Below are 13805 nucleotides of genomic sequence, written 5' to 3'. Positions count from 1 at the left end.
AATCCAACCTCTAGAAAATGAGGAGGCACAGTGAATACAGCACCAGGTTTGAAGTCAGGAAGACTCATCTTTCAGAATTCAAATCTGACCTCAGACCCTTATTACCTGCATGACCCCAAGCAAGTCACTTAATCCTGTTTGTCTCTGTTTCTTCATCTGTTAAATAAACTGGAAAAGGAAATGGCAAACCACTTCAGTATCTTTGCCAAGAAAACCCCAAGTGGAATCACAAAGTCTCAGACACAAATGAAGTGACTGAACAACAAAAATGTCATGATCTTACAATATATAAAAATTTACTATGTTAATTATACCCACTTCACATTGAGCAATGCAACTTCCTTCTTGAGCAGAAAAGAACTAAACTGACAGAAGTTCTCCTTTAGGATTTAGTATCTGGTTATATGGGTTACAAAACAATTCTGTCCCTCATGTAAATACACACAGGAATGATAAATCTCTCTGAGTTCTGGGAAAATCAGGCTGAGTGAGTTCATCTATTCTTCTGTTTTAGAACTATTAATCAAATTCACAATACAAAAACATTGAAATAACAAACATATTTGAAGTATTAAAGATGTGAATGCTTCATGAAGAAATAGCCAAATTTACCTCATTTCTTTTTCATAAGGCTTAATGAATGGAGAACCTCGCATAGTTTGTGTTTTAACAATATGATCATCTAATAACATCTGAATTTCATCCACTGCTGACAAAATAAATGTTCCACTTTCTCTGTAAGGCAGAATGACAAATTCCATTGTATCCCATTCACCCATCATCTTCTCCATTGCCTTTTCAAGTGAATATTCTTTGCTAGCTGCTTCACTAATAGTTTCAAATTTGTCCAAGAATGGCTCAAGACCCATTTCCAGAAGTGAAGTAACAGTGGAGTCTTCTGCTGGCTTTAGGATATAACCAACAATATCGGACATGGCTTCCCAATGTCGGCCTCGCAAACCAGGATTGCAAATCACCTGAATGAGGGGAATGTGTTCCTTGAATTCTTCAACTTTTGCTTTTACCCTTTTGGTAATTCCTAATGCATTTGGAGAATCATGGAAGGTTTTTTCTAATTTATATAATCCTCTCCAGTAGCTTCCTACATCTCCTTCTACTTGGTCAGGATTCACCTTGGTATATGGTCCTTCTGTCCAACTTCTAAATTTGTTGCTAAATTCTACAGCCATCTCATAGAGACGAAGGTAAGGGTTTAGAGTATCTTGAATTTTTTTACGTTGTGGATATACAGATGCTGGCCAACCATATGCCTCTTCTTCTGCATTAAACTGCTCAATCTAAAAAGATAAACAAAACAGTTTCTAAAAGTTAAATTTCCCATTTACTAGTTTTTCTAACAGATAATATTTTCTAGATCAGCCTTTAAAACATACAACTTGAACTATTTTCTAAGAATGTTAATAGGAAAAAATTTTGCTATAGACTTTAAAATAAATTAAACTAAAAAAAATTTAAAATAGCAAGTCTGCAGACTAGAATTAGTAGTACTAGAAATTGAGATCTAATTAATTTGATGAAATTTAAGAAAGATAAATACTAAGTCTTACACCTGAATTTTAAGAATTAACAGCTAAAAAAAAATTGGCATGGAGGATCTACACAGCAGTTGATCTAAAAATAAATCTGGGGTTTTAGTGGATTGCAAGTTCAATAAGAATACATCATGATATAGCATTCAGGAAAATCCAATAAAATCTCACTTTACATTAACAAGTATAATTTTTAAAAATAAGAAAAAGTAATAATCCTGTACTTTGCCCTGTTTGGACCAGATTAATCAGATACAGATACTCTATTTTAGGAAAAACTAAAGCATTTCTAATAAGTAGGATTGAGAAATGCTGCTAGTTTGTGTCATGAGAATCAGATGAAGAAAATGAACTTGATTGACCTGAAGAAGAAAAGATAAAACTAAGTGAAGGAGACATGGTTTGTCTTCAGGTAACTGAAAGAGTGCCAAAAGAAAAAGATTAGATTTGCTCTACTCAGCCCCAGAAGGTAGATTGAGGAACAAAGGATAAAAATTATCAAAACAACAACAATAACAAAACTAAAGTTAATTCTGATTACAGTACAATGTCATAACAACTGAGCTATTTCAAAGTGAAATGAGCTGTTAAAGTAAGTCATTCCCTCCTCAATGGAAATTTACAAAGCTAGATGACCACTTTTCTGATGGGAGATTCTGTAGGGGAGATTTCTATTCAGATATGGATCAGCCTAGGACACATAGGTCCCTTCCAACTTTGAAATTCCCTAAATTTATTTTCTGAACATTAAAACATCCATACAATAAAGTTGCTTTTTTTAAATCAATTCTATCTCCTGACAATTTACACATACCTTTTCTGCTGCTAAATCCAACTTTGTATTTAGTGCTTGAGCTTTTTTGAGATATCTATTAATATCTTGAATATCACCAAATGAGTGAAATTCTTCTACTTGTTTGGCATAACTCTCGAGTTCCTCAACAAACCTTTCACATCGTAACTGGTTTAAAAAAAAAAAAAAAAAGATTAGTTACCCTTTGAATGAAATGGAAACTTATATACGAATTAAGATCTTTGTAAGTATAACCAAAAACTGCTTCAAAAATCTCAACAAAATCCTAAGAAAGATCAAATGGAAGGGAATCGGATTCTAAAATAAAACTTTAGAAGTCAAGGTCAAAAATTAGTCCAATTAAAAAGCAATGAAGTATCAATTTTATACTCCATTAATTGAGAGTATATTATTCGATAGCACTCTAGATTGAGGTTTACAATTTCATTGGTTAAAAAAAAAAAAGAAGCACTACTAAGAAAAATTAACATGAAAGGAAATGTTAAACCTCCTGAAAGTAAGCCATCTTTTCAAGATACTGTAAAAACACATTGTGTTTATATTGACTAAATAATAAAAAGTTTCTTAGTCTATTTGCTAAAATTCTTCAAGATTCTCTTCTACCCTGTCTCTCTAGTTTACTAACCTCATTTGAATAAGTTTATACATGTGTATTCTGTGATTCATACTTCCCATTGTCATAATACATGTACTATTTAATTAGGAAAAAATTCAGAAGATGTGTTATATTTTAAAACAAAAAAAAAATCTACTTTTGTTATGATTCTTGCCTTCCTTAAAGTTATTTACTGAGGAAATGCAAAAGCTCAATATAATACCAATATTCTGACTTCAGTCTGCTTTGAAAATTTATCTATCAACATCCAAGAAAAAAAATTAAAAGAAAAAGATAAGCTTGCAAACATTCATTGGAATGGTACTCTCAAATAAAAAAGTCAGGAAAAATTAGGTTTAAATAAAATATTTTACAATTAATGTCATGATGAAGGGAGGATTTTCTATTTTCTTGGATTCTGGTACTTCTTTTTTTTTTTTTTTTTTTTTTTTTTTTTTTTTTTTTTTTTTTTTTTTCTTTTTTTTTTTTTTTTTTTTTTTTTTTTTTTGCTATTCTCACCTTTTCATTTTTCATTACTTTGTATGCTTTGCTGTTTATTAGTATTGGTGCATAAGTAGAAAAGAAAAAAAATGAAAAGAGTAAAAAAAACTACCCTAAAATTCCTTTATTTCAGAAGTTGATTCTAGAATAGTACATCTAAAAATCATGTAGATTTTTCTTTATTGGTTAATAAGTATAGCTCTACTAGTCTATAATTAAAAAGAAACCTTACATAAGTTATATGCAATTTATTTTTATGCTGTTCACTATTAGAGGCAATACAATTTTTAAGTGATATACACAAGAATGATTTGTGCATTTTTAAATGTAGAATTTAGATAATAGTTGAAAATGGAAATGTTAATCCATACTATGAATTAATATCCTAGTAATATGGTCTATCAATTCACAGTATTTTGAGGGATAATCCACTCTAAAGAATTTTCTCAAGTAAACTGTTTTGTACATTTCTATTCACTCATTAAGCAAAGGAGTCCATCTATGATGTGTAGCATACATTACTAAACTGTATTACATATGGAATGAAAGCTTGATACCAAAAAAGTGAAAAACAGGGCACTTGCCCTTTTAGAGTTTGTAGTTTATGTTGAAATTGACATTATAAACATTTCTCTTAATAATAAAATATTTTTGTTAATTTGTAAAGCAAACCTTAAGTCCATCTTGGTATTGTTCTGTTTTCTCTTTAATTATTTTTCTGTGTTCATCAAAAATCTCTCCCATTCTTGCATACCATTGAAAAACATTATTATTTAGTCGAAAATCAGCTGGTGAGAAATTGGCATGCTCTATCAGAAAAGCAAGGCAATTTTTGGCATCTACCAATTTTTGTCCCAATTCAATCATATCTGTTGTCTCCACTTTCTTTATGTATGCCTTAGGAGGAAAAGTTACAAGTTGTATTTAAATGGATAACTACTTTTATTACATAATTTTTAAAATGCTTACAAAAGTCACCTCTTGAAACAAAAAATAAAAAAGAGGAAAAAAATTTCTACAGAACTAATCAAAAGACAATATAATGTTCCATACCTAGAGCACTCACTTTATAAACTTTTTATATATTTATATATTATATAATTATAATATGATTATAATTACATATATTATATAATTATATATAAATTTATATATTAAAGTTTATAAACTTTATAAACAATTTTTTAACTTATTCTTTGAGGCCAAATTTGATAATTGTAATTACGCAGAAGATATTACATTTTAACATTTTCTATTATTTTATTGACATTTTTGCTTTATTATCACAAGTTGGTCAAATAATCAATAAGCATTTATTGAGCACTTATCAGTTACTAGGCTAGAGATACAAAAACACAAATTAAGGATTTACTGTGCTCAGGAATTTATATTTTTTCCAAATATATTCCCTCTCTTATTAGGCAAGTTATTCTTCATAACAATGATTTTAAAGTAAGCATTTTGGCAAAACTAACCAACAATTGTACCAATCATTTAGCTATCTGATCATTTAAAAAATCTGTCTTAGAAGTGTTATGTTGATATAGTCTCATTCCATTTAGTAATATTAAAATATGCATATATCAAAATCTAAATAACTGAATAAAATTCAGCCCTTAAAAAGATTAATAAAAACAAACAAACAACAAAAAAACTTCTCGCCACTTCAGGACCTAACTTTTCTTTCTCACTATAACCAACTGAAAATGAAAAAAAATCAACTAAATAACCAATAGAGTCAATAAGTTCAACTGTTAATGACTTCTCTCCTATTAAAGTAAATAATTTTTCATCAAATAAAAAAACTGACACATTGTTTTAGAAATGTATGAGAGAAATGTATTAAACCTAGGGGAAAAAATTCAAAAACTGCATGTTTCCCAGTTCTTATAAAGGTTTTTATCCATGTAAAAGAACTAAAAGCTACTTAGCTGTTATTAAGGGTATTTCCAGCATTTTAGTATGTTTCTGGGAGTTTAGGTCACTTAATGAGACACTTTTCCAATCTATAATCCATTTTCCCAAAGGAAGATAGATTCCCAAGTTGTGGTTTTAAGTTACCCTCCCTCTGCAGCCACATATGTAAGTCACTATTAACTGCCAAATATGGCAGTTATGATGATGAAATATATTTTGTATAACTAGGAAGGAGGAGAAAGATATATTAGCCCAAACAAGAGAAGAGGGAAGGGAATTAGGTAATCCCCAAAGTGAAGTTCCTATTGTTAAAGGGAAATCCAAGTTAAAGAAAATATATAATTACGGACATATATTTGGTTTAGAATAGTTTTGATAATTTTGAGTTATAATATAAAGAGTAAGAATTTATAAAAGTATGTTTCTTTCCAACAGAAAGATTAATGTAACAACTGAAATATTAATGTTAACATGCTAAATCAGAATAGTTTAAGATAAGACTCCCAATAATATCCTGTTTACCTAAAAGACAATCCAGAAAATCCAGTCTGTAAGGCACCATGATGTCTCTTACATATTTGATAAATACACTCTAATAGAATAATGATATGAGCTGTGAATCGATAGTGTTAGGAGGAAAAATACAGTCCATTAATAACATCAGAGTTACATATTGACATGATATTGTAATCACAAGAATAGTAAAAATGCTCCAAAATTGGAGGTTTGGGCAGGGCTGAGGGTACTCAAAAGCATTTTGAAAAGCAGTGAAGTACAATACACAATAAGGATCAAAAAACTGATCATGCCTTTTGATTTACCAATCCTGTTGGAAAATTTAACCTAAAAATTATCTTAAAAGGGGTATTCATGAGAGATATTTTAATTTGTTTATAGTTGCAAAAAAAAGGAATGACCTATACACATTAAATGTACCTATACATATTAAAGAATGGCTCAAAAAAAAAAAAGTATAGCTCAATAGATTGTGGTATTTTAATGTGGAAATTTAAGAATATAAATTCAGCAGCTATGTGTAACTGTAATGTTAATATAGTGAAACATTACAGTGTTATAAAGAATAAATGAAATATAGAAGCAAGCAGTGTGAGGAAGGTTTGGGGTAAAGATCCTAATTTAGACACTTATTAGCAATATGACTTTAGGTAAGCCACTTAACCACTATGTGCCTCAGTTTCCCCATATGAACTTAACTCATTGTTATCTATGGCCTCTTTTAGATTCAAATATATAAATCAATCATCCTATGACATATATATTGTAAAGCAAGATTAACAGAATTAGAATAACACCCATGAAACAAAAAAGTTCAAGAAAATCATTAAGTCAGAAATATTATCTTCAGGTTTTTGAAAATGTACACCAAGCAAATACAGTTTTTATTAGATAATTTTATTGGATTTTACTTTGTTAAATTCTTAGTTATTACATAAAGTAACATGTCTAAAATTGAGCTCTCCTGTTTTCACTTGCTTCTCTATTAAAGTTCTGGGGAATGCTGTCCTCTGAGTCCCTCCCTCCCCAACCACCACTTACAATCTATATATCAACCTAAATTCTTCACGCTCTCATTCCCCATATCCAATCAGTTTCCAAGTGCTATTGCTTCTACCTTCTCAACATCTCTCATATCTGCCCCCTTCTCTGATACTCAAATCACTCTGGGGCAGGCCTTCACCACCTCACACCTTCTCATTAGTCTCCTTACCTCAAGATTCCATCCTCTCAAGCTGACAAATCGATCTCCCTAAAACATCAATCTGACCATCTTGTCCCTCAGCCCAAATCCAATTTAATATCCAGTGGCTCCCTATTACCTCCAGATAAAGTACTAAATTCTCTTTTTTTGGTTTTTTAAGACCTTTACAATCTGGTTTCTTCCTACTTTTCCATTTTTTCCCCACTTCCTTCCCTCCATGTTCTAGTGACACTGGCCTCCTTGCCATATCTTACACATGATATGCCCTTTTTTCTATTCTGAGCATTTTATTGGCATACATTGGCCTATAATTCTCTCCCTCCTTTTCTCTAACTTCTATCCTACCTGACTTTCTTCAGGCACAAACTTAAATCTCTCTTTCTATAATTTTTTTCTCAATCTCACTTTAAATTAGTCCTCTGAGATTATCTTCAGCTTATCCTGTAGGTACCTTGCTTATACATTTTGTTTATATGTTGTCTCCTCTTTAGACTATGAAATTCTTGACAGTTTTTTGCCTTTTTTATACTCAGCATTTAGCACAGTGCTAAGCATGCAGAAAATACTTAATAATGCTTTTTAACTTAAAATTTAAATCCTTATTTTCTATTTCTTCTTTACTATTTGTCTCTGTTCAAAATTATTAAGTTTATAAAGAAACAATATAAAAATAAAAATGCCAGGTGGTATTAAGCTGATTCCAATATATTAGCAAGAATGATTTGTGTGAAATATTGTTAAAGATAGGTATGAACAGAGATAGGGATAGAAATACTAGGATTTCAGGGGTATACAGAATTCCTGGGTGAGGAAGGTAAGGTTGGTATTTCCTCTGCAAGTTATAATCTTAGAGAAGTGCCTGTGAAACACTGAGAAGTTGTCATTTGTCCAGCATCATGCAGTCAGGGTATGCCAGCTGGAATTGGAACCCTGTTCTCCTGCTTTTCAGGCTGACTCCATACACTATGACACTTGAAAAAGAGGTGACCTTGTATGACATGAAAATGAAAGACAACTAATATTGTGCATTAGTACTAACTAGGGGTTAAGAGAATAACTTAAAGGCATCTAGCATATCAGACCAATATTTGCAGTATTTTGGTATATTTCTGGGAGTTTAGGTCACTTAATGAGACACCTTTTCAATCTTGTAATTGGATCGTGTAAGAAAAATTTATAGGAAAAATTTAGACAACAATAACACAGCAATCATAGTTATAATGCAAGTGTGAACTGCATTGGTGGAAGAATTACTCACAATAATGAACGGTATGTTACAAAATACTAAATAAGCAAAAGCAGCCATTGCATAGAAGTCAAAATGCAATATTATTCAAAGACTGGATCTTTTCTTTAAAATAAGCTTTTCATTTCTTTAAACACAAAAATATATAGAGCATATACCTGTAATTCCATTAGTTCTGCTGTATTTGGAGGTGTACTAAGAGCCTTCTCTGCTATCATCTCAAATTCTTCACATAATCTGGAATGTAAGAAACAATAGATTTTACATATCCATCTATAAAAACATATTTGAAAATAAAATATCATTATAATGATTAATATGTAAAAATACAAACATTAAACCTTAAACATAAAAAGCCATCTCTCAGTTATATATCATTTATTAAATCATATCTTTTGAACAAGTGGTACGTATCACAGAAAAGACACTGAATTAAATGTCAATGAGGCAACAGTCATAGAAGAATCATCTGGATAAAACTGATATAAATTCACATTTCAGTCAAGTATTTAAGTGGAAGATTAAAAAAAATAGTTTTGTGTTTTTCAGCATGATGTCTAGAAAATGGTACATAGTCTCAAATAGGCTTCCAGCACTACATACCAATCCTTCTCTTCTAGCTTTATCAACTAGCAATTAAAATAACAACTGTTTTAATATTAAAATTTTTCTTAAATATTTTATTTTCATTAAACAGCATTAAACTGTTTTAAAGCCTTGTTTCTTTTACTCTTCTAAAGCCTCTGACTCCTTAGCAAATTTCCTATCTTCCTATTCACTTACTCATCTGATTACTGTCCTTTAACTCTGCTTTTAGTATGCTGAACTTCTCAACATCATAAACCATCTGGTAACAATAGAAAAGGTAAACATTTCTCATTAAAGCTAATCTCTCTGTTTGAGGAGTTCATCAGTGTTTTTTGTGTTATGGACCCCTTTGGCAGTCTGGTAAAACCTATGGATCCCTTCTCAGAATAGTGTTTTCAAAAGCATAAAATAAGATATAAAGGATTCTTTTTTTAAAAATTACATTGTAAAAATATTTTTTAAGTTAAATACTTCCAGGCTAAAATTTCTGTTCTAGCTATTTAGTATTCTTGATTTCAGTCATTGCCTCCTCCTACAGAACCTGACTCAAATAATCATCTTAGTTTTCTTTTACATTAAATTTTTCTCTTGAAACATGGCATCTTTCCTCTGCATTGTCTGATTCTAGAGCTATAAAACTGCCTGAGGGCAATCAAAATCATTTAAAAGAGAACTATGGAAGCCAGTTTTAAGAAGAATGTTGAACACAGAGATCAGAAGGAGTTACCTCATTTTGATCCAACTGACTCCATGATTGGAGTAGGTCCAAATCAGGTTTCCAGGTGGCTGTATGTGGAATCCTGCTGTTCTGATCACACATCACCCTTGCCCCACCATCCTATCCCGATCTTCTCTATAAACTTTAAGTTATTATGCAAAATAACTTCCTGTAATTAGCTTCTTGAGATTGTGCTTCTCATGTGACTCCCTACTTGTTGAAATATATTTAATTCTGCTTCTCTCTGTTGTCTTGAGCACTCCAGTACTTTGGTGCTATGTGGTGGCCATTAATTGCAATTCTTTTATTTCCATTAAAGATACTAGTTTTTGCTACTTTGATAATCTTTATTTCAGGCTAACACTACAAACAAGCTTAGATTTTAATTCTAAAAAGAAAATAGAGGTGCAATGGATAGAATACCAGGTCTGGAGTCAGGATAACTCATTTTTTTGAGTTCAAATCCTCAGAAACTTAATAGACCCTGGACAAGTCACTGAACCCTGTGTACTCAGTAAAATTAGCTAGAGGTGAAAATGACAAGCCAGATATGACTGAAATAACTGAACAATTTTCTTATCCTTCTATACCATCTATTGTACTATCTCAATACTTTCACTTCCTGAACTTCTTGGCATATTTCTTATCAGTGTTATTGATACCTAATGATTCTCCTTCCAGACTAATCACCTAGACCTCAGTCTCTTATAATACTCTGCAGTCTATTAAAACTGATTTCTCTTAGTGCATTCCTAATCACCAAGTTCAACAACTATTTTTAGTTCTTATTTCCTCCGACCTCTGCAGACTTTACCATTTTATACTAACAACTCCTTGATTTCAGAAATACTACTACATTTTCCTGATTCTTTTCCCTCTTTAATTCTTCCCTATATTTCCTTTACTCATTCCTCATCCTCTTTTAAACCACTTAAAGTGTTTGTTTATACAAAGATTGGTCCTTGTTTGTCTCCTTTTCTCTTTCTATACTCTAGTGCAATTTAATTTATTCCCAGATCTTCAGAACTTCTACGCAGATAATCTTTCCATTTTAAATCTATCCCATGCCTGTTTTGAATTCCAGAACACTAGTTCTACATCACTTATTTGCTGTATGTATCTCTTCCTAAAAGTCCCATAACAACCTCAAACAAAACATAGCCAAAACAAAAAACAAGAAAAAAATTTCATCTTTTCACCATACCTCCTCCTAATTTCATTATTTCATTATTTCTGTTGAAATATTAAGAATATACTCCCTCCCTTCTTCTCTATCTCTTTTTCTCTCCCTTGATCACCACCTTTATCATTTCTTGTCATTGAAAAAAGCTTACTAATTAGTCTCTTTCTCCAGTCTCTTCCCTTCTTAATACATTCTCCATACAGCTGCCAGATGTGTGTGTGTGTGTGTGTGTGTGTGTTCCTAAAGCACAGAAAAGATAATATCAATTCCTTTGTTTGAAAATTCCTATTATCTCTAGGATAAAATACAAATCCCTGTTTGACATTTAAAGCCCTTCTTAGCCATACTTCATTTTCTCTCCAGATTCAACTTATATGACTACCAATCCACCTCCCAACTTCTGGCCAAACTGGTCTAACTTGATGTTTCCCATATACAACATTCTACTTTCTGCTTTCTCCCTTTTGATCTAATGTCTTCTATTGCCTAGAATATTTTCACTCCTCACTTTCCCACCCCTTAAAATTCCTAAATTCCTCAAAGTTTACTTCAAATGCCAAGTCCTACAAGAAGTATTTCCTGATTTTTCCAATTTTCTTCAGATGTTAGCACCCCATTCCAGTAATCACTTTGCATTTTTTCTGGTTTTTAACTGTATAAAATCCCAACTCTGCCCGTTCCCCAGTAAAATATGTGAAAATTCACTAGATACAAGATATATTTCACTTTTGGATCTCTACTTAAGAGAGTGTCTGATACATGGTAGTCATTTATTTAATAAATGCTTGCTGAATCAAAATATTATAAAATATCTTGACTGGATAGAGTTCATATTCTACTGGTACCTGAAATTCAGCATCTCCAAAACTGAGTTTATTATCTTTCCCCTTACACCTTATTTCAGTATTTCTGCCTGTAGTGTTATCATTCATCTTTCTACACCAATTCCTAGAAGAAGGTACTACATCATCCTGGTTATATTGTTAATTATAATTCTTGCTTTTAACCCACAGAAGAGTATTCTGTTTCACACATTAGTTATTAACATCCAATTAATTGTCCAAGGATCTTATGATCTCGGAGGAAATTTACAATTGGGTTTTCAGCTATGAAATGAGTGATCAGAAGCTGAGTGATGAGTTACCTAAAGAATCAATTATTAAAAGTTGACAGCAGAACAAGCTACTAATGAGCCCTCTTGGAAAAAAAATCCCAAGCCAGATGGGTTCACCTCTGAATTCTATCAAACATTTAAAGAACAATTGGTTCCAATTCTATAGAAACTATTTAGGAAAATAGGTAAAGGAGGAGTCCTGCCAAACTCCTTTAATGATACAAAAATATGGTGCTGATATCTAAACCAGAGAATGAAAATTATAGAGCAATTTTCCTAATGAATATTATTGCACAAATTTTGAAGCAAGACAATTACAATAAGGTATCACAAGTATGATATACTATGACCTGGTTAGCTTTATACTAGGAATGGAAGATTAGTTCAGTATTAGGAAATTATCAATATAGTTGATCATGTCAATAAGAATATCAACAGAATTATATGATTATTGGGAAAGCTTTTGACAAAATATAGGACTCATTCCTATTGAAAACACTAAAGAGCATAGAATAAAGTGAGATTTCCTTAAAATTATAAGCACTAAATATAATAAAGATAAGTTAGAAGCCTTCCCAATAAGATCAGGGGTGAAGCAAGAATGTTCATTATCACCATTATCACCATTATTTGATCACCAGTATAGTGATCAAAATATTAGCTATAACAAGAGAAGAAAAAGAAATGGAAGGAATTGGAACACTCGATGAGAAAGCAAACTATCATTCTTTGCAAATAATAATAATATACTTTAAGAACCCTAGAGCATGAACTAAAAAATTCTGAAATAATTAACAACTTTAACAAAATTGCAGAATATAGATAAACCCACATAAATTATCAGCATTTCCTTATATGACCAACAAAGCTTAGTATTAAGAGCTAGAAAGAGAAATTCCATTTAAAATAACTAAATAATTATAAACAATATAAATCACTTAGAAGTCTACCTGCCAAGACAAACTTGAAAACTATATGAACACAATTACAAAATACTTTTCACACAAATAAAGTCAGACCTAAACAATTGAAAAAATATTAATTGGTTATGTTTAGGCTCAGCTCAGTCATTATAATAAAAATGACAGTTCTACCTGAACTAATTATTCAGTGGCATACCAATCAAAGTACCAAAAAATTATCTGATAGAGCTAGAAAAAAATAACAAAATTCACCTGGAAGAACAAAAGATAACAATATCAAGGGAATTAATGAAAAAAAAAGGAGGGGAAGAGGAAAGTGGCCTAGCAATATCAGATCTTAAACCATATTATAAAGCAGTAATCATCAAAACTATTTGGTGCTGGCTAAGAAATCGAATGGTGGATCAGTGGAATAGACTTATACACAAAACACATTAGTAAATGACCATAGGAATCTAGTGTTTGATAAACCTAAAGATCTCAGCTTTTGGGATAAGAATTCACTATTTGACAAAAGCAGAAAGCAATAGGACACAAACTAAGAACAAACTAAAATTTCACACTGTGTGAAAAATAAAGTGAAACATAAAGGATGACACCATAATCTAAGAAGAGCAAGGAATAGTCCAGTTATGAGTTCTATGGGGAAGAAAAAAATTTACAACCAAACAAGAGATAGCATTACAAAATACAAAATAGATAATTTTGATTAATTAAATTAAAAAGCTTTTATACAAACAAAATCAATGCAACCAATATTAGAAAGGAAAGCAGAAAGCTGGGAAATAATCTTTACATCAAGAGTGTCTAATAAAGGCCTTGTTTTTCAAATATAAAGAGAACTGAGTCAAATTTATAAGAATATAAGTACTTTCTCAATTAATAAATGATCAAAGAATATGAAGAGGCAGTTTTCAAAAAAGAAATCAAAGCCAT

At 31.1% G+C, this 13805-nt stretch overlaps 1 protein-coding gene across 1 annotated transcript in view; it reads right to left on the bottom strand.

The window, feature by feature from the left end:
• The window catches only part of DNAH7 (dynein axonemal heavy chain 7), a 280267-nt gene that overhangs the window by 192784 nt on the left and 73678 nt on the right, over positions 1 to 13805 (bottom strand). Inside the window, exons 14-17 of the mRNA XM_031960292.1 lie at positions 8502 to 8580; positions 4133 to 4357; positions 2365 to 2511; positions 613 to 1298 (exon numbers count right to left, since the gene is read on the bottom strand). Of these exons, the coding sequence (XP_031816152.1) occupies positions 613 to 1298; positions 2365 to 2511; positions 4133 to 4357; positions 8502 to 8580 (1137 nt within the window). The remainder of the gene's footprint in view (positions 1 to 612; positions 1299 to 2364; positions 2512 to 4132; positions 4358 to 8501; positions 8581 to 13805) is intronic.

Source organism: Sarcophilus harrisii, chromosome 3 (assembly GCF_902635505.1).
Source record: "Sarcophilus harrisii chromosome 3, mSarHar1.11, whole genome shotgun sequence".
NCBI lineage: Eukaryota > Metazoa > Chordata > Mammalia > Dasyuromorphia > Dasyuridae > Sarcophilus > Sarcophilus harrisii.
This window is presented reverse-complemented; position numbering and strand designations above follow the sequence as displayed.